Genomic DNA, 21,688 nt, shown 5'->3' on the forward strand with positions numbered 1-21,688 from the left:
CCTCTGTGGTGTGGCTCCTCCCTCCGTGGTGTGGCTCCTCCCTCTGTGGTGTGGCCCCTCCCTCCGTGGTGTGGCCCCTCCCTCCGTGGTGTGGGTGTTCAGTTCCATGCTATTTCCTCACCTTGCATCTCAAATGCTCTTAGCTACTGAGCTATTTCTCTAGTGCCCCTCCCTCTCTTTTTCTTTTTCTTTTTTGAGACAGCCATGCTACCTTAGCCCAGGCTTGCCTTACACTCACTGTTGGTAGCGCAGATGTCACAGACACAACACAGCAGCCTTCCTGCTGTAGTTTCCTTCCGTAGTGCTGAAATTATAGGTCTCCATAATTCTAAATCCATCTGTTGTTATTGTTTTTGAGATGGGTCTGATGTAGCCTGGAGTAGCCCCGAGCTCCTTATGTAGCTGAAGATGACCTTGAACTTGGAGGATAGGTGTGGGCTTCCATGCCTGGCACACACACACACACACACACACACACACACACACACACTTATGTCTTTGTTTGTTGAGACAGGGTTTCTTTGTGTAGCTTTGACTGTCCTAGAACTAGCTCTGTAGACAAGGCTGGCCTTGAACTCACAGAGATCCCCCTGCCTCTGCCTAAGAGACAGAAATGCTAACTACCTGATTTGATGATTACATACTGTATACATCAGTTAAGTTGTCACACCGTGCCCCATAACTATCTGCAGTTATTGTGTGTCAAGTTACAACTTGGGGACTGAGGGCAGCTAAGGGGTCACAGCATGTGCTTAGGACTGTCTGAGGCCCTGTTTTGATTCTCAGCATCATAAATAAAGCTTTCAAGTTTTATTCATTTATTAATTTTAATTGTAATGTGCACTGGTGTTTTGCCTGTATGTATGGATGTATGGGGGTGTCAAGTCACTTGGAGCTGGATTACAGACATTCATGAGCCACCACATAGGTGCTGGGAGTTGAACCCAGGTCTTCTGGAAGAATAGTCAATGTTCTTAACAGATGGGCCATCTCTCCAGCCCCAGGTTTGCTTTTTTATTACTATTATTTTTAATTATGTGTATGTCTGAATTTGGGTGTGTGTTCACAGAGCTTAGCTAAAGGCAGTTATGAGCTGCCTGGTGTGGGTGCTAGGAACTGAACTTAGGTCCTCTAGAGGAGTTGTATTCTCAACAATTTTATCAGAACACAGCAGGCTAGCTCGTTTGTCTATTCTCCATTTGTTACATTTAACATTCATAGCATCACATAGTATCTTTTTTTTTTTTTTTTTTTTTTTTTTTTGGGTAATCATTCACTCATTCACGGTTTTTCTTTTTCTTTTTTTGTTTTTTAGAGACAGGGTTTCTCTGTGTAGCCCTGGCTGTCCTGGAACTCACTCTGTAGACCAGGCTGGCCTTGAACTCAGAGATCCGCCTGCCTCTGCCTCCCAAGTGCTGGGATCAAAGGCGTGCGCCACCATCGCACGGCCATAGAATCATTTTCAAAGCCCAAGTGTTTACTGTGCGGTTTTTTTTAAAGAATTATTTATTTATTTATCTACTTTAAAGATTTATTTATTATATATAAGTACATTGTAGCTGTCTTCAGACACTCCAGAAGAGGGCCTCAGATCTTGTTAAGGATAGTTGTGAGCCACCACATGGTTGCTGGGAATTGAACTCAGGATCTTCGGAAGAGCAGTTGGTGCTCTTAACCGCTGAGCCATTTCTCCAGCCCCCTATTTATTTATTTTATGTGAGTACACTGTTGCTGTCTTCAGACACACCAGAAGAAGGCGTCAGATCCCATTACAGATGGTGTGAGCCACCATGTGGTTGCTGGGAATTGAACTCAGGACCTCTGGAAGAGCAGTCAGTGCTCTTAACCACTGAGTCATCTCTCCAGCCCCTTTGTGTGTGTGTGTGTGTGTGTGTGTGGTTTTGGGGTTTTTTTGTTTTTTTTTGTTTTTTTTGTTTTTCAAGACAGGGTTTCTCTGTGTAGCCCTGGCTGTCCTGGTATTCCCTCTGTAGACCAGGCTGGCCTCGAAATCCTCAGAAATCCTCCTGTCTCTGCCTCCCAAGTGCTAGGTACTGTGTGTTCTTTACAGCAGAGTTTAACCAACCTGTAGTCTATTGCTTCTAACTGCTCACAGCTTTCAGTAGACGACCACCCTGTGTCATGTTCATTCTCTGCTGGTCCCTAGAGATCCAGGACTGCCACCCAGAGGAGCAAAGCTCCCTGCCCATCTGGGGGCTGCAAGGCTGTGTTCACAGAACCCTTCTTTGACACAGGTGCCATCTTATCAATTAACGTCCGGAGTTGCTTGACTCTGTCTCTGCAAAGCGGCTTCCTACCATCCTCATGTCCCAGATGAGAGAGCCCCGGCTGTGGATCTGCCCACACAGACCTCGGAGGCACCTGAGCTCTCGAGGCTGCGCACCCCCGCCCCCAGCTCTGCACACCTCCCGGCACTCCTCCTTGCTCGTTTCCACCTCTCTAATTTTTGCCATTCTGATGAATGTAAAATGCTCTCTCATAATGTCACTTTGATTTGCATCTCTCTGAAACCTACAGAGGCGGAGTATTTCCAGAATCCAGGTTCTTAACTGTTAATTTGCTTCTTGAAATCAAACTAGTATCTATTTTCTAAACAAGGTGAAAAAAATTTTTTTTTCTCTTTCTATCATTCTTTTTGTTTTTTTGAGACAGGATCCCTGGCTGTCCTGGAACTCACTTTGTAGACCAGGCTGGCCTCAAACTCAGAGATTCTGCCTCCCAAGTGCTGGGATTAAAGGCATGCGCCACAACTGCCTGGCTTGATATTGTTGTTTCCTTCCTTCTTTCTTTCTTTCTTTCTTTCTTTCTTTCTTTTTTTCTTTTTTTTCTCTCTTCTCTTAAGATTTATTTATTATTATATATAAGTACACTGTAGCTGTCCTCAGACACACCAGAAGAGGGCATCAGATCTCTTATGGATGGTTGTGAGCCACCACGTGGTTGCTGGGATCTGAACTCACTACCTTCAGAAGAGCAGTCGGTGCTCTTAACCACTGAGCCATCTCACCAGCCCGGTATTGCTTTTGCTTTTTCTTTTTTCTTTTCTTTTCTTTTTTTTGTTTTGTTTTTGTTTTTGTTTTTTTTTTGAGACAGGGTTTCTCTGTGTAGCCCTGGCTGTCCTGGAACTCACTCTGTAGACCAGGCTGGCCTGGAACTGAACTCAGAAATCCTCCTGCCTCTGCCTCCCAAGTGCTGGAATTAAAGATGTGTACCACCACCGCCCGGCCCGGTATTGTTTTTTCAAAACAGGGTTTCTCTGTGTAGTTCTGGCTGTCCTGGAACTTTATAAACCAGGCTGGCTTCAAACTCAGAAATTCATCTGCCTCTGCCTCCTGAGTGCTGAGATTAAAGGCTTGCCACCACTGCCCATTTACATAAAAAATTGTATGCATCTCTGTAATCCCCATTCCTATGGTGAAATGGGAGGCAGAGACAGGAGCTCCTGGGGGCTCAGGAGCTAGAGTACTCTGCCTCAGCAATGTGGAAGTGAGAACTGACTTTTGAAATTGCCCTTTGACCTACATACCCATGCACACGGAGGGAGGGAGGGAGGGAGGGAGGGAGGGAGGAGATGGTGGCACACACCGTTAATCCCAGCACTCAGAGGCATGAATACAATAAAATCTGAAGATGACTAAGCATGGTGGTTGATGTCTAAGATCCCAGCTCTTGGGAGCCTGAGGCGGGATCCTCAGCTATGTTACTTGGTCCTGTTGTGTGTATTTTACCACATACAATGAAATAATTAAAAATATAAATGTCCCTCTGCCTGAAATACCTCAATTGATAGCAAGAGTGATTATTAAATCCACGGTGTCGTAATATTCGCACTTCTGGGTGGAGGCTTGATGGCCACTGTGGTCACTACCTTGCCCACAGAGCCGTGATGGAGAACTAAGGCTGCAGCTCAGAGGCAGCGCACTTTGCCTCCTGTGCAGGACACCCCAGGTTCAATTTCCAAGTACCAACAAAAGCAGATAAAACCAGTGCTGGCTGTAAAAGCTGTCTGAGATTCTGTAACAGTCACCACAGGTCTTGAAAACACATGGATTAGGACCAGTAAAATGGTGTATCGGGTAAGGGTGACAGCAGCCAAGTCTGGCGGCTGGAGTTCAATCCCCGGGACTCATGTGCTGGGAGAGAACCCACTCCACAAATTCTCCTCTGATTGCCACACACACACAAACACACACACACACTAAATAAATGGAAAATTGAAAGAAATTACCTGGGACTTCTCTTGGGGGTAAAATAAGATAGTGGCTTACTTTTTGTTTCTTGTTTTAATTATTCTTTTTTTTAAAAAAAAAAAAGATTTATTTATTTATTATATTTAAGTACACTGTAGCTGTCTTCAGACACCCCAGAAGAGGGCATCAGATCTCATTATGGATCTTTGTGAGCCACCATGTGGTTGCTGGGATTTGAACTCAGGACCTTTGGAAGAGCAGTCAGTGCTCTTAACCACTGAGCCATCTCTCCAGCCCCTATTCTTTTTTTTCTTTTCTTTTTTTTAAGATTTATTTATTTTATTTATATGAGGACACTGTAGCTGTCTTCAGACACACCAAAAAGTGACATCGGATGCCCATTACAGGTGGTTGTGAGCCATCATGTGGTTGCTCGGAATTGAACTCAGGTCCTCTGGAAGAGCAAACAGTCAGTGTTCCTAACCACTGAGCCATCTGCCCGGCCCTAGTGGCTTGTTAATGATACTGTTCGTATTGTTCATAATGGAATCAAATGCTAACTTTCAATTAGATGTAAGTGAAGGTAAGAATGTGTCTTTCCCCATTCAAGATCAAGAACTGCTGAATTTATACACAGATATGTGCCTTTGAGGGTGGGCTCCAGATTAGATGGCTCCGTGTCAATGGCTCAGAACCCTAACTCAGAGACACTTCTGGGTGAGTGGCAGCTCTTAAAACAAACACTGGCTCAGGTGGGCATGTAGCTCGGTTGGTAGAGTACTTGCCTGGCAGTACCATGAATTTAATCCCCAGTATTGACAATAGGGTGAAAAATATTACATTTCCCCATCACAAGTCCAAACAGCCGTTTCCTGGCTCCCAGGCTGGTGTTGTGCGGTCTCCACCTAGAAGACTGCTCAGATGCGGGTGTAAGCCAGTAGAAAGCCTTTATTAGCCAGCTAGTGACGATATAGGGCAAGCTTTTAAACTCAAGAACCATGTTCTGTGTTGATATACTTCAGTTAACAAGAACAGTTAGCCAGAAGCGAAAAGGCAAGGTTGGTACATTTTGAGATTTTCCAGAGCTATGTGGATTTTGATGGATTAGGCCTTTGTTTAGTGGTACTGTCTACCTACTGAATTTTACAGCCTGAATGGTACTTCCATCACGGAGTCAGTTGTGCTAAGGTCTGGGGCCCTGTTACACTGAGATGCAATGAGATACTTTGTATATCTTGTAAATGACTAACCGGGTAGATGTTTGGCAAGCCTTGTGGTAACAATATGGCTTTTCACAGAGATGGGTGAACTTGAGAATGCTCAGGAAGTGCGGCAATTGGAGTTAATATTTTCTTATTAGTCTTTGACCTCCAAGCATTGAAGGGGACCCATGAGTGTGGGTGGGTGTGCTTTTGGAAAACCAGCGTTATGGGTAGCAGAGCCCACAGTTTGGATGCAACTTCTCATTCCCAAGAGAGGGGGTTGTTCATAAATAAAGCAGGGGTGACATCCACTCGGGAGCTGTGACTTAACCAGGTCTTAACTGATACTGAGAAGAAGCAACTTTGAAAATGTGATGTTTCCCAAATGGAAAAATGAAATTCGAGCTCATTTGTGAAAGATCCTAATGAAACTGCCTTCTTGAAGAATATTCCAGAAGAGTCTGTGTGTGTGTGTGTGTGTGTGTGTGTGTGTGTGTGTGTGTGTGTAGTTGTTTAAAGGCATGTGCCTTTAATGTCAGCACTTGGTAGGTAGAGGCAGGCGGATCTCTGAGTTTGAGGCTAGCCTGGTCTAGAGGGTGAGTTCCAGGACAGCCAGGGCTATACAGAGAAACCTTGTCTCGAAACAAATAAAACAAAAAACAAAAAAGGACATGTTAAGGCATGTGGCTATTTCCATAGGGGTGGGGGGAGGGCAGGAGGAATGAGGTTTGTGTTGTCAGAAAGGGAAGGCCTGTATGAGGCTGTGTGAAGTGAGTCAGTGCCTCAAGGGTCCCCATGCAGGGCTGCCCAGCTATGTGTCCTAATCTGGGTGCTTCTGTCTGGTGCAACAAGAACCTTCCATCTCTGTGTGAACGGCCTACAGGACACATTTTCAAGTATTACACTGAGGTCAAGGTTCCATCCATGTCTCCTCAGGTGACTCAGGATAAACGGGGGATTAAAGAGTAGGGTGTCAGTGGAGAGTTGAGCTCAAGAAATGGTCTAAAAGAAGAGCACTAAACACTAACAAAGAAAGAAGGTTATAGAAGATGGATCCAAAAGTTCACCTTGTATCCTTCTCTGTGTGTTTTGAAACATTTTGTAACAGGGGAAAGAGCTGATAAAATGGCTCAGTGTATAAAAGTGTATAAAATCCTGATAACTCTTAAATCACTGAGATACACATGGCAGAGAGAACTGACTCCTGAAAGAGCACTGTGATACACACACACACACACACACACACACACACACACACACAAACATGCGCGCGCGAACTTTCAAATGCACACGGACACTAAATGGATGCAGTTATGTTTCTATGTATCTTGTTTTGTTTTGAAGACAGGGTTTCTGTGTAGTTCTGCTCGGTTCCTGCCTCCAGGTTCCTGCAAGTTCCTGCTCTGTGTTCCTTCAGTGATGGACTCTAATTTAAGATGTAATAAACCCTTTTCCTCCCCAGTTTTGGTCTTGGTATTTGCTATAGCAGCAAACAACACAAGGAATAAAGCAATTAACATCACCCCAGGGGGCACAAAGCAGAAGAGAGGTGTTGGCACACAACTGTGCATTCTGGCACCTGAGTGACTCTTGGCAACCAAGGGAAGGGGGCAGGCTGGCCCTTCTGAGCTGGGAGTACCACTAGACAAATTCCTCCAGGAGAGGAGAGAGCCACCCAGCTGAAGATGTGGGGGTTGGTGGCACTTGTCTGGTAAGTGGTCTTATCCAGGCCTTCCGAGAGGGTCTTATTTGGTCTTCTCGGGAACTGAGAGACCAGGGGATCCCTGAGCTTCCCTTACGCCTTTTGGGGCAGAAACCAAATGTTTCCTTTTAGAGTCCTCTAGAGAGGAGGAGGCAGAGGGTGAAGCTGGGTCAGGTCTGTGGCTGCTTGGTCCACAGGGATGGAAAGAAGACACCAGACAAGCCAGTCTCCTCAGGGGAGGTCTGCCAGAGTCACTCCCACCTGACCCAGACTCCACAGCATCCTTTGCCATGTGTAGCACAAGACCAGGGCTCAACCTCCACTGGAAAACAGAACAAACCCACTCAGGGCGGAGGGTGGAGGTTGGGGGGTATCTCTAAGGCCAGCCTGAAGGTCAATAAGCTGGCAGTTGGCTCTGGCTTCCTTACTGCAGGCCTTCTGTGCTCTTTGTGACATTTGTAGATCTGTGGACAATGAGGGTGATGGAGAAGCTGGGTGGGCAAGCAGGAGGAGGTCTGGGTCCCGTGCCAGGAACCACCCACTTCTCATAAGTACTCAAATGTGGGGCTCAGCTTTGGGACAAGAAGGGTCAGGTCTATCCGCAGGCTGGAAAGGAAAAGTTCAGGAGCTGTAAAAGCCAAGCTGGAATCTCACTCCTAGTGGGAGCTGGAGGAGGAGGAGTTCAGCGGAGAGAGTGCAGAGAGAGACTGTGGGAGACTGAAGGGGCACAAGCTGCCCTGGCTCTAGCAAAGCTGGTAAAAGAGCACAGAAGCGTAGAGGATGGCCCTACAGCAACCACACCACCTTGCTTCTCCTTTCCCAGGTCTCTAAGCCTCTAGCAGCGGATTCACCCGTCCTTGGGGAATCTTTTAACTTCAAAGGCAGCAAATGTATCTGCTTTGAAAACGAATCATATGGTGATAGTGCTGCCCCCTGCTGGGAGCCAGGGGAGACTCCAGCTAGTTTCACACGTTGCAGAGGCAGCAGAACCTGGGACAGGGATGATGTCACCAGGTTGCTTTTAGAAAGAGGGTCCTATTCTCGCTTGCTTGTAGTTTGAGATAGGGTCTCGGTATGTAGCTCAGGCTGGCCTCAAGCTCTGTTTCCAGAGTGCTGAGATTGCAGGTCTGTGCCGCCGTGCCTGACTTTATTCCGAGTTTTGTACGCAGTGGGTAAGTGAAGAGTGGGCAGTTGAATCTGGCAAGCTGCAGGCCCAGCCAGCAGTTCTCAACCTGCGGCTGGGGGGTTGAACGACCCTATCACAGGAGTTGCCTAAGACCATCGGAAAACAGATATTTACAATTTGTAACAGTGCCAAAATTACTGTTATGAAGTATCAATGAAAATAATGTTATGGTTGGGGTTACCACACCACGAGGAACTGTATTAAAGGACTGCAGCATCGGGAAGGTTGAGAGCCGCTTCTCTAGGTACTTTTTTGCCAACTTATTCTGGAAGCCTTAGGGCCTTGGCAGTTGATCTGATTGGCACCTTAGCCTTGGCTTTCAATTCATTTGATATCCAAGAGAACTAGAGGACCCGGTGATAGTAGCCTTAGATAGAAACCTAGTGTCCTTTCTTATCTTGTTTTTTTTTCTTAAATATTCATTTGTTTTTCATATTTATGAGTGTTTTGCCTACATGTCTATAAGAGTACCAGGTGAATTGCAGTACCCACCAGGCAGCAGATTTCCTGGAATTGCCACGATGTGAGTAACCGGGAACTGAGCCCTGGTTCTCTCAACCACTGAGCCAACACTTCAGTCCCTTGCTTTTGCTTTTGAGACAGAGTTTCTCCATGTAGTCCTTAGTGCTCCAACGCTCAGATTCTTGCTGCCTTAGCCTCTGAAGTGCTGGGATTAGATGTATATGCAGCCATACTTGGATGGATTACTTAAAATATAACTTCAAACATTTACATCACATATGTGTATATTTCCACACACATGTAAATAGGAGTTTATATGCATTTTTCACTGGGGATCAAACCTGATGCTTTGTATATACAGCTACACACTGTACCACATCTGAAGTCCTCTACTTAAAAAAAAAAAAAAAAAGTCTCTGCCTGGAAATGTAAAGTAGTAGTATACCAGCCTTGGATGCCTGAGGAGTAGAAGTGGACCAGCCTTGGATGCCTGAGGAGTAGAAGTGGACCAGCCTTGGATGCGTAAGGAGTAGAAGTGGACCAGCTGTGGATGCGTGAGGTCCTATGATTTATTATCCAACACTGAAAGAACTAAATTGAAGTATGAACACATTTCAGAGATTTTCATTAAATGTTGTCTTAGGTTCAGAAGAGAGGTCCCTAGAGCTGATATATATACAGACGGTGTAGAAAGCCGGAATGCATTCCCTTAATGGATGTAAAATGAAACCGCAGCCACAGGTCAACAGCAAACCGTACTCTACCTGGCTATGACTTGCTTTTTTAAAAAGGATCTTTTCTCGTGTAGCCCAGGTTGTCCTTAAACTCATCATGTAGAGGAGAGTGCTTTTAAATTTCTGAGCCTGTTGCCAACACCTCCCAAGAGCTGGGATTGCAGGCATTCATGAGCACGCTTGGTGTTCCGGAGTGTGTGTGTGTGTGGGCGGGGGATCAAGGCCAGGCTTCTTTGCATGCTGTTTAAGAGCCCCACCAACTGAGCTATAACAATTTTCATGGCGCTCAGAATTCTGACGTATCCAGTACTAGCTCACAGATAATGGAAGAGGCGCAGACTCCATCCTGAGTTCACTAGAGAACATCCTGGGTTTTTTCTTTGTTTCTTTTTTGTTTTTATTTTCTTTTGTTTTCCTGAAGAAATTTAGTAACTATGTGGGTCCATTCAGGAGCCTTTCAAACGTTCCTTTACGGTCTAAAGCAATTCTAAAGCAAACACCCATGGCCACTCCCCCGGCCCTTCCATGCCCCAGCCCACCCCAGTGACTTCCGCTTTCCTCCCCAGAGGAGCGGCTATCTGCACCTCCAAACGCAATGACTATGTCTGTTTCTGACCCGTCTATAAATACAGTCACAGAAAAGATGCTCCATCATGTCTGGCTTCTTTCACTTAGCAAACGACCATCAAGTGGTGCGTTGCTTTTCATTGTGATCTCCGATGCTGAACAGATCCCAGTGTGGCCGTCCATCGCCTACTGAAGGGTGTCCTGGTGCTTTCCAGTCTGAGGAAACAGCCCTGCTCCGTGGACAGCCTCGCGCATACCTTTTTTGGGCACTGTGCCCGAGATGCTGCTGGAAAGAGATTGCAGAGGGATCGGCCTTAGATGATGCTGGCTTCTGAAAGTAGTGCATTGATTCATTTCCTAGCTTCTGGGGGCTGGAGCTTCCTCAGTGGCCTGGCTCCTGCCAGCTTTCCCAGGTGCTATCAGTCACCAGAGCTTCTGACTCTGGGCTGTTTCCCAAATGTCACTTAAGGAGGTTGCCTTTCTGGAGAGTTTAGACTCTTCATGTAGTCCTTCATAATGAGACTTTAAAAAAGAACGTACTTAGCTCAGTGGTGATTTCTGAGTTCGAGGCCAGCCTGGACTACAGAGTTAGTTCCAGGATAGCCAGGGCTACACAGAGTAACCCTGTCTCACCCCCTCCTCCCCAAAAGATTTACTTTTAAAGACAGGTCTCATTACGCAGCTCTGGCTGGTCTGAAGCTTGCTTCTGCCTTCCAAGTGCTGGGAATACAGGAAGCACCACCATGCCCCCTGTGTGCGTGCATGCATACGTGCGCGTGTGTGTGTGTGTGTGTGTGTGTGTGTGTGTGTACGTGTGTGTGTGTGTGTGTGTGTGTGTGTGTGTGTGTGTGTGTTTGTATCCATGTGGGATATGTACATGTGAACACAGGACTCCACATAGGCCAAAAGAAGATTTCAGGGTCTTTGGAGCTGGAGTTGTAGACGTTTGTAAGGCACCCAAGGTGGGTGCTAGGAACTGAGGTCCATTGCAAGAGCAGGGCACGCTGGACCCCTAAAACCTGGGACCTTTTGAATGCTGAGCAAGCTCTCTACCCCTAAGCACACACCTAACCTTGTAGGTTGTTTTGTTGCTGCATATTTATCTATTGTCAGGTGGAGTTTTGCTGTGTCACCCTGACTGGTCTGGTACTAACGATATAAGCCAGGCCCAGCTTGCCACTGTATGCATGTATGTGTGTAGGTATGTAGACATATATGTATGTATGCATGCACTTGATCTTAGTCAAAAGGCTGAAAATTGATATTTTGTTTGTTTGTTTGTTTGTTTGTTGAGACAAGGTCTTAGTCTGTAGCCCAGTGTGGGGCCTGGAACTCATAGGAATTCTCCTGCCTCAGTCTCTTCAGTGCTGGGGATTATAAGTGTATAGGGATTAGAGTTGTAGTTGATTTATTTTTATAAACCTAAAGAATACTTTTTAGATGTACTTGTTTTATGTGTTTTGCGGCATGCATGTAAGTGTATCACATGTGTGCTGTGCCCACAGAGGATAGAAGTGGGGAGTCAGGTCCCTGAAACGAGTGACAGATGGTTGTGAGTCACCATGTGGGTTCTGGGAATAGAACCTAGGTTTTCTGCAAGAGCTACAAGTGCTCTTAACTGCTGAGCATCTCTTCAGCTGTCATGTGAATATGGTGGAGCATGCCACTGATTCCAGCACTTGGGAGGCAGAGGCGGGTGATTTTTCTGAGATCAAGGCCAGCCTGGCTGACATGGCAAGTTTCGGGACAGCAGGGGCTACACAGAGAAACCATGAAATATAACGGGTCATCTGCCTTCCCCACTTAGGGTTTCTCCAGAACTTCTGGTCTACTTCATGGCTAAACCCAAGTCCCTCTGGCTCTGGAGTGACCTACAAAACCATCTGCCTACTGTTTGGCCCTTTGTCCCTCTGTCCATCTGCACTGACATTTTTATTTAGTTCTTTAAATTCGTCAAACTCATTCCACACGCCTATTGTCCCACACCTGCTGTTCCCTCTAGCTGGAATGCACCTCCCTGGATCAAAGCTTGGAATTCTTTGCTACCTCTATTTCTGCTCAAATACCACTGCTCTGCGATGTTTTATCTGACACTGGAACTTTGCAATAGGCAACGAGACTTATTTATGTATGTATGTATGTATTTATTTATTTATTTATTTATTTTCTTTTTTTGGTTTTTCGAGTCAGGGTTTCTCTGTATAGCCCTGGCTGTCCTGGAACTCACTCTGTAGACCAGGCTGGCCTCGAACTCAGAAATCCGCCTGCCTCTGCCTCCCAAGTGCTGGGATTAAAGGCATGTGCCACCACTGCCCGGCTCTATCTTACATTTTTTAAAGACAGGATTTCTCACTGAGCCTGGAGCTCACCAATGCAGACAGACGAGCTGGCCAGGAGCCCCTGGGAACCAAATGACTGTTCCCCCAGTGCTGGGACTACAATGCATATCACCTAGGCTGGCTTGCTCCAATATCACGTACTCAATGATGGCGCCATCTGTCTAGCACTGTGTGATACTTTAAGCTGCAGGGAATCCTGAGGTGTGGAAAGGAGTCTTGTAAAAGGATTGGTGTGTGTGACAAGGGTGTTCCTTCAGAACTTCTGCCTCCCTCTGTGGACTAAGCTGTCCAGTCTGTTTGCAAAATTCACCCCAACATCTATAAAAAACAAAACAAAACAAAACTATTCCTCCTCCTCCTTTTTCTTTTTCTTTTCTTTTTTTCTCTCTCCTTTTAACTGGCTGTAAATCTGCAGGGCTCCCTCATGAGTAATGACTTAATCCTTAGCGTGGATTCCCTGTAAAATCTGTATCACAATGTTGCCTTTTTGGGAACTATCTCTTTACTCTGATGTTCTGGGTCCTCCCTCAGCATCTCCAGCTCCAGTTTCTGTGTCTCATCCCTCTTTCTTCTTTGGCGCTCGCTTGTGTGGAAGATTTCGCTAGTCATTTCTTTCTTTGTCTTTGTTGCTTGGTCCAAGTCTTGGCTACTGCCCATGGTAGGCATGCAAACAATATATCTCTGGGGCTAGGGTGTAATTCAGACGTAGAGTGCTTGCTTAGCATTCTGATGCCCTGGATTTGACCCCGTAGCAGAGCAAAAATAAAAAAAAATAATAAAATCCATATATACATAAATATAATTGACTGGATGAGCTGTAACTGAGATGTTGCACACCTGTAATCGGGACATTTGGTAGGGAAGGGCAGGAGGGATTCCAAGGTAGAGGCCAGCCTACAGTGAGGTTAAAAGATTAACACATTATCTTAAAACACAACACAGCAAGGGCTGGTGAGATGGCTCAGCAGGTAAGAGCACTGACTGCTCTTCCGAAGGTCCTGAGTTCAGATCCCAGCAACCACATGGTGGCTCACAACCATCCGTGATGAGATCTGATGTCCCCTTCTGGTGTGTCTGAAGACAGCTACAGTGTATTAGGCCGGAGCTAGTGGGTCCGGAGCAAGCAGAGGTCCTGAGTTCAATTCCCAGCAGCCACATGATGGCTCATGACCATCTGTACAGCTACAGTGTACTCATACACATAAAAATAAATATATAAATCTTTAAAAAAAAAACACAACACAGCAAAACAATAATAAAATAAAAAAAAATTAAAAGAAAACAGAACCAAAAATGAGATATAATTGCTCAGCTGAATGAAGGCAGACAAGGTAGCCCTGCTGGGCTGGGTACCCGCTCCACACCCTTTGCTCTTCCTTGCAGGGCCATCTGTCTGGCTTGCATTCAGCCTGCTGTGTTCCCATGGATCCTCCCCTTCAGGTCACACAAGGACAGGCCTCACCCAGCTCCTGGAGCTCTGACAGGTAAATCAATCATGCTTTTCTGGTTCACAACAGGCTTTGGGCGGTCCCCCTCTCAGACTGATAACTACTTGCTGTGGTTACATGGAAGCCAGAAGGCATTTGTAGCTCAGCACAGCAGCCTGGATGGCCATCCAAGTGCTAGGGTTCTCAGGGACAGCTGGTGCCAGAGGCAGGACCAGGCTTCCTCTCATGGACTTTGTTTTGAAATACTTGGCCCAGGCCCATGCAACAGGCCTGGCAGGGAGTCTTGTCTGTTGTTTTTACCTTTGTTGTTTGTTTGATTTCTGATTTTTCAAGACAAGGTTTCTCTGTAGCCCTGGCTGTCCTAGAACTCACTCTGTAGACTAGGCTAGCCTCAGAGATCTGCCTGACCCTGCCTTCCAAGTACTGGGATTAAAGGTGTGCACCACGGTACCAGGACCACTAACTCATTTTTACACTGGAGTCCAGAGGAGTGAAGGACTTGTCTTCAGTCTCCAGGCAAAGACGAGCAGAGCCCAGACTTCATTGAGTCAGTTGAGTCCTGGGTCTCCATTGTCAGTCAATTGCTACACAAAAGATACTACAAGAGTGATTGATACATGTTTGCCGAGCATTAATTCTGGGCCAAGCCCTATGTTGTGATCCTTCGCCCAACTCCCTGCTTTGTTGTTGTTGTTGTTTTGTTTTGTTTTGAGACTTCAAAAGGCTTCCTGCTTTAAGAAAAAATTATTTATTTCATTTACGAGTACACTGTTGCTGTCTTCAGACGCACCAGAGGAGGGCATCAGATCCCATTACAGATGGTTGTGAGCCACCATGTGGTTGCTGGGAATTGAACTCAGGACCTCTGGAAGAGCAGCAGCTGGTGCTCTCCCAATGAGCCATCTCACCAGCCACAAAATGGTGTAGGGTTTTTATTTGGGTTATTGTTGTTTGTTTTTGAGACAGGGTCTCACTATGAAGTCCTGGCTGGCCTGGAACTCATAGAGATTCCCGTGTTTCTGCCTCCTGACTACTGCCATTAGAGGCATTATAATACCTGGCACTTTCCTGATTCCTGATTGACGTAGGAGGAAACAGTTCACTGTGGGCAGTGCTATCCTTGGGCTGTGGTCCTGAGCTGGATAAGAAAGCTGGCTGAATAAGCCATGGGGAACAAGCCAGTAAGCAGCACCCTCCATGGCCCATGCTTGGGCTCCTGCTCTGTCTGTCTTCCCCTGCTTAGGCTCCTGCATGCAGCTTCTGCTCTGTCTGTCTTCCCCTTATGATGGACTACAACTGTGGGCTGAAATAAATCCCTCCTCCCTGTCTTAGTCAGGGTTTGTATTCCTGTGCAAACATCATGATCAAGAAGCAAGTTGGGGAGGAGAGGGTTTATTCAGCTTCCACGTGGCTGTTTATCACCAAAGGCAGTCAGGACTGGAACTCAAGCAGGTCAGGAAGCAGGAGCTGATGCAGAGGCCATGGCGAGATGTTACTTACTGGCTTGCTCCCCCTGGCTTGCTCAGCTTGCTTTCTTATAGAACCCAGGAGTACCAGCCCATGGATGGCACCACCCACAATGGGCTCCCCGACCCTTGATCACTAAGCTGGATCTCATGGAGCCATTTCCTCAGCTGAAGCTCCTTTCTCTGTGATAACTCCAGCATGTGTCAAATTGACACACAAAACCAGCCAGTCCACCTCCCCCAAGCTTCTTTTGGTTAGGCCATTTATCACAGAAATGGAAACCTAAGGCATATGGGTTCTAGGAATCTAACTCGTGTTGACAGGTTAATATGTTTGGGTGGCAAGAACCATTACTTGCTGAACCATCTCACTGGCTCTGACTCTTTACAAATTAATTTATTGTGTGTGTATGTGTATGATATATGCACCTGTCTGAGTGTGCCCCTTCACACATGGAGAGGCCAGAGGAGGGTGTCCATTGTCCTTCCTTGATCTCCACCTCGATTGAGACAGGCTCACTCACTGAACCTGGAGCTAAGCTGGTGGCCAGGGGAGGGAGTGTATATATGGCCACTAAATGACTCTCTTCATGGGTGCTGGGGACTTGAACTCAGATCTTCATGCTTGCTCATGAAGGAGGGAGTTCATCTCCACTGAGCCATATTCTCAGCCCCCAGGTTTTCCATTATTCATTCATCTCTGAGAGACAAGATGTGGCCGGGTCCCAAGAGCAAGGGTGGGTCCCTCAGGTTTACTTGTTCACTAGAGGAACTCTCAGACCACAGGAAGGGTGTTGCTAGCAGCTACAGTTCATCCTGGCACAAGGATGAAGACTAAGGTCAGACACTGGAATAGAAAGTAGGGGGATCACCAACAGTGTCTGTAATCACTACCATCAATCACTCTGGTCTTCTGTCATCATTATCCATACACTCATCGTCGTCGTTGTCGTCGTCCTCGTCGTCATCATCATCATCATCATCATCATCATCTAATCAACTCCAGGAAAAAACAAACTAAGCAACAGGCACATGTACAGACCCATGTGTGTGCGCTCATGCATGCACACTGTCGCTGGGTGGGGATTTAGATCCAGGTGTTCTGACACCGGTACCTACACTCACAAGTAAATTACATCTTTCCATAAAACACTGGTTAGATGCAATGGTGGCCTATTTCCTAGCTGATCCACTGCAGCAGGATTGAAAGGAGGCCTGCCCACCCTTCCTCCTTCCCTTCCCCTCTCTGCCTCTCTGCCTCCTCAGAAGTATCTTTTTGTCTCACAGAGAAGGTCGAGTGCTTCTCAGACTACATGACCCTGCAGATCCCGAGGAGCCACGTGCAGGGATTGAGGCAGTGGCTGGCAGGAGTCCTGCGCCTGCCCGGTAAGCCATCTTCTCAGACATGGGTTTTCCAATGTTTAGCCATTGACTGACTGGAGCCTTTGCTAAGGGGGATCTCCAATGTGTCCCTCACCCCAGGGCACAAGTGCAGCCTTTGCTGAAGGCTTCATGCTGGTTCCTTCTCAGGGCTACCCTGACCATCCCCAAGCCAGTTCCCTCCTGGTTGCACTCTCATCCCATGTCCTTTTCTGGTTCCTACTTAAAATGGCCTCCTACCCTTTTTCACAATGCTTGTCATCAGCGCCACCTGCAGGTAGTTGGGAGCAGGCACAGCCCATGGCTGCATGCTGATAGCTGTTGTGTGTCTCCAGGACTAGGGACTCTCAAGTTCATGTTTAGGAGATTCCTAATAGATGTTTTCTCACCTGGATCGAAGTGTCCAGCAGGTGCTAGTATAGCCCTAAACATGCGCATGCGCACACGCTCATTTAAGTGCACAGGTTTACAAAACTGTCCTGCAGTGTTCATGTGGAGGTCAGAGGATAACTTGCAGGACTATTTCTTCCCTTTAACTAAGTGGGTCTGAACTTGAACTCAAGTCATCAGGCTTAGTGGCAAGTGCCTTTAGCCCACTGAGCCATTCTGCTGGCCCACAATTCTTCTCTTTTTCTGGTTTAAACCTTTATTTTATATGTATGGGTGTCTTGCCTGCCTGTAAGTCTATACACCGTGAACATGCGTTGCTAGTGGGGGCCAGGAGAGGGTGTCCATCTTCTGGAACTGGATTACAGATGTTTGTGAGCCACCATGTGCATGCTAGAAGCCAAACCCAGGTCCTCTGGAAGAGCAGCAGCCAGTGCTCTCCAGTCCCTGGCCCACATGTCTTAGCCACGGGAATCACGATCCCATGCTTGCTGGGAGAATCTCACGCCTAAAACAGCCAGAAAGAGGGGCAGTTACCGCTTTCGGAAAATGTTGAACCATGAGCTTCTTACCCACTGCAAAGTGGAGAAGACCTTCTGGAAACTTCTAGAAGGAACCAGGACAGAGATAATGTGCCTGCAGCTCATCTCCTGTTGTAGCTTTGATCACAGAGGCCACAAGCCAGACACCCACAATTTTCCCCTTTTGTACAAGAATGAAGAAATTGAGAGGGGAGGACTTTCTATCTCAAGAGTGTTTTTTTTCTTTCCCTTCCCTTATTTTTGAAGGCAGGTTCATATGCTGGGGTTCAGGCTACCCTAGAGGTCTGTGCAATTCAGGCTGACCCCAAACTCATGGCAGTCCTCCTGCCTCAGCCTCCCAGTGCTGGAATTAGAGGTGTGAGCCTGGCTCACATGCCTGGCTTAGTCTGGAAATTCTAAAAGCCACATGAGACTGGTGTGTCCTGAATCCTGAATTGGCCCTGGGATGGTCAGCCAGCCAGCCATACCTCTCGGGAGCTGGAGCAGCATTTGTGTATTAAAAGGCCACTTTTCCAGGAGAAAAACGCAGAGGATACATTAAGCTGTCGCCTGTTCTCTGGAAAGCCATTATTAATGGAAAACAATAGATTAATAGTTTTAAAACGCTTGTTCAATAAGTAATTTTTATGGCTCTGGATAGAGCCCATTAAACATTTCTGTGTGTTATTATAAAGAAGTTTTAAGTGTAAAATCATAAAGTCAATAATCAGGGAATTAGTCACAGCAGCCAGCCACAGGCCATTAGTTTTAGGCGCTGTCAGAGCCACCTGTGGCTTCGAGGGAGCCTGTTTCATTTGCTCAGCAGCGCCAGGTGGGGATGAGACACGGGGCTGCCTGCTGCCTCCCATAAAGTTGAAGGGACAGCAAGCAGGTGTGAGCAGCGGGATGCGGGCAAATATTTACAAAGTGCAGACGTGAATGGGAAACTAAAGTGATCCGGGTCAATTTGCACATCCAGGCTTAGACACTTTATTTCCCCAGTGATCTGCCTTTCAGAGCCACAGGCTCGGCCTTGATCTGCTGCTAAAGATAGCCGTGAAGGCTGCAACTTCATGAAAGCATGTCACCAGAGAGAGCCCCCCACATTCAGGCTTCGAAAGCTGTCTCCTGCAAGGGCGTGTTCATCTCCCATCAGCTGAGACTTAAAAAAAAAATTACCTCAAAAGCAACATGAGATAATTATGGAAACAGGAGAAATCTAAAGATGATAATGAAAACTACCTGTAATCCCTCTACTCGGTGATATTCCTCATCCAATGAATGTTTACTTGAGAGCCCTCTAGATGTGCCAGACGCAGCTTACTTAAGGCGCTAGGAATATGGCAAAGGACAAAACAGATAAATATTCTTGGCGCCATGGGGCTGGCATTTGAGTGGAGGGCAACAAGACCATTGCTATAGTCATTATCATTTTTTTTTCAGCAGGCGAGGCAGTAAGGTGCAATGCCCAAAAGGCACCCTGGGAGTGGGGTGAGGATTGGAGAAGAGTGATGGAGGCTCTGCTGGCAGAGACCTCGTTGACGATGGGGCTTTACTTAAAGACTTGGTAGTGGTGGACTAAGCCACATAGGTATCTAGAAGAGATGGAAGACTCAGCCAGTGGAAAGGCCCTGAGCGCACCCACAAAGATGTGTTAGAAGTAGCAGGAAGGCCAGTGTGGCTAAGGCGGGGGGTGGGGGTGGGCGTAGAAGAGGAGCCAGGAGACAACTTCTGTAACCCAGGCTGGGCCCAGAGCTGAGAGGTGGCTGGGAGGGGACAGTCTGCATGTTGGCTTCTGTTGGCGTCCACCTTCCATGACCACCTTGCCTTTCTCTGATGTTCCAGGGCAGAGCAGCCTTGGGCTTATGTCTGGGTGTTGGAAACTCCTGACCTCAGCTCCACTGTTCTCCCATGGTTCTGTCTGTTTCTGTCATAGGCACCAAGAGGGCCCCCAACCACCTGGATTCTCTTCTTACCAAATGTGGCTATCTCTTGCATCCTGCTCACGACGGGGGCTTCATCTTCCGAGCACTATACTCTGGTTGCTTTGTACAGAGAGAGGTGAGTTTGAGAAACTACTTATTCGCTGTGCTGGGGTCAGAAGTCAGGGCCTCGGGGACGCTAGGATGCCAGGCACGTACACATCCGCGTAGTTACACAGTCAGCACCTTTCCTTGCTTTAACACAGGGTCTCACTATAAACCCATAGGTGGCCTAGGTTTATTAGTTGGCCACACGAGGCTGGCTTCAAACTCACAGACATCTGCCTGCCTCTGCCTCCCAAGGGCTGGGACTAAAGGTACACATCACTGCCTCTAGTTCTACCCCACCCCCACCCCCCAGATTATTCTGTGTAACAGAGACCTGGCTTAGAACTCAATCTGTAGACCAGGCTGGCCTGACGTGTTGAAACTCTATTGTAGAAATGGCCATGGCTGCTTGCTTAGTTGCTATGCCTCAATGGCCTCAGCTATAAAATGGGACCAAGGGATTTCTTACTGGAGTCAAAAGAAACAGGCCACAAACAGTATGTTGTCAGAGACAATGGGACACAAGCTGTTGTGCTGTCTCTTTAAGGCTGATCTTCCTGAAAGGTGTAGCAGTCCCCAGACCCAGGGGCTTCCCCTGTGGGGGGCTGAACTGTCACAGGCCAGAATCTGCTAAGGCTCCCAATCTCTGAGATCCTTCCTCTTGCTTCTTAGCTCTTCCACGAGACAGGCTTCCAAGAGGCCTGCATTAATCATGCCCACTGCAAATAAAGGCTGACCTATAATTGTGGCTTATTAACTGCATTTTCTTCTTTTATTTGCGCGTGTGAATTTTGCCTGGCCTCCAGAAAGCAAATTACAAGCTGGAAATCAGGATGTTTCAAAAGGGGGCAAAAAGGTTGAAGCAGAGTGATCGCTACGTAATGAAGTGTCCCATGGTCATGGCAAAGTTGGGTGAACAGAGCGTCCGATGCCATCCCTCATTCATCCAGGTAACAGCCTGGGAAGGCCTGGGAGGGCCCCCGAGGTGGTAGGAGGGCATCCTGGGCTGGGTTCCCTTCAAAGCCCCATGTAGATGGCTGTGGTTCCTGAGCCTTGGGACATAGCCCAGCAAAACAGGCAACTAGAGACACGGGATGGGGCCATTCTCTCTGGATCTTCATAGTGTTTGTTGATAGATGGCAGAGGTCCTATTTAATTGACAAAAATGAAGGACTGGGTATTAGGTCTATCTCATACTTTATAAATTACAAAATGGTAATAGTTATGCTCAATTTATATCTGAGATAAGAGTCTTTTAATTGGACAGAAAGGGGGAAGTGTTGTGGATAGCCCTGTCTTGTGTTTTGATGCTAAGTCCACTTTCCCAGGAGGGGTTGTGGGAGTGAATCCGTATACAGGTGACTTCCTGTGAACCTTCTCCCCACTTTAACTTGTAAAATAAAGGCTAGAGCTCGTGACTGGGCAGTGGAAGGGAAGGTGGAGCTGAAAAGTTTGGGGGAGAGGGGAGAGAGAGGAGGAGAGAAGATGGAGGAGGGGGAGGAGGAAGAAGAAGAGGAAGAGGAGGAAGAGGAAGAGGAGGAAGAGGAGGAGGAGGAGGAAGGAGAGGAAAAGGAGGAAGAGGAGAAGGAGGAGGAAGAAGAAGAGGAAGAGGAAGAGGAGGAGGTAAAAGGACAGTGGAAGGCTGGAGAGATGGCTCAGCGGTTAGGAGCACTGACTGCTCTTCCTAAGGTCCTGAGTTCAAATCCCAGCAACCACATGGTGGCTCACAACCATCCGTGATGAGATCTGATGCCTTCTTCTGGTGTGTCTGAAGACAGCTACAGTGTATTACCCGAGGGGGGCCCAGAGCCAGCAGAGGTCCTGAGTTCAATTCTCAGCAGCCACATGATGGCTCACGGCCTTCTGTACAGCTACAGTGTACTCATACACATAAAAAAAATAAATAAATAAATCTTTAAAAAAAAAAAAAGGAACAATGGAACAAAAACACGTGGCCTAGAGAAACCATAAGTTATAAGAGATCTCATAGATGGGGAATATAGTAGTGTAGTGGTAGATCTGCCCATTCTAGGCATATAGCTTATATTCCTGTTAA

The 21,688-nt window shown here is 47.0% G+C and overlaps 1 protein-coding gene across 1 annotated transcript in view; it reads left to right on the top strand.

Moving 5' to 3' along the window:
* The first annotated feature begins 7,095 nt into the window (after positions 1-7,095).
* Positions 7,096-21,688, top strand: part of CUNH1orf127 (chromosome unknown C1orf127 homolog) — a 26,437-nt gene continuing 11,844 nt past the window's right edge. Inside the window, exons 1-5 of the mRNA XM_031379471.1 lie at positions 7,096-7,121; positions 13,784-13,884; positions 16,602-16,700; positions 19,539-19,663; positions 20,439-20,582. Coding sequence (XP_031235331.1) covers positions 7,096-7,121; positions 13,784-13,884; positions 16,602-16,700; positions 19,539-19,663; positions 20,439-20,582 — 495 coding nt within the window. The remainder of the gene's footprint in view (positions 7,122-13,783; positions 13,885-16,601; positions 16,701-19,538; positions 19,664-20,438; positions 20,583-21,688) is intronic.

This window comes from Mastomys coucha, unplaced genomic scaffold, assembly GCF_008632895.1.
Source record: "Mastomys coucha isolate ucsf_1 unplaced genomic scaffold, UCSF_Mcou_1 pScaffold18, whole genome shotgun sequence".
Lineage (NCBI taxonomy): Eukaryota > Metazoa > Chordata > Mammalia > Rodentia > Muridae > Mastomys > Mastomys coucha.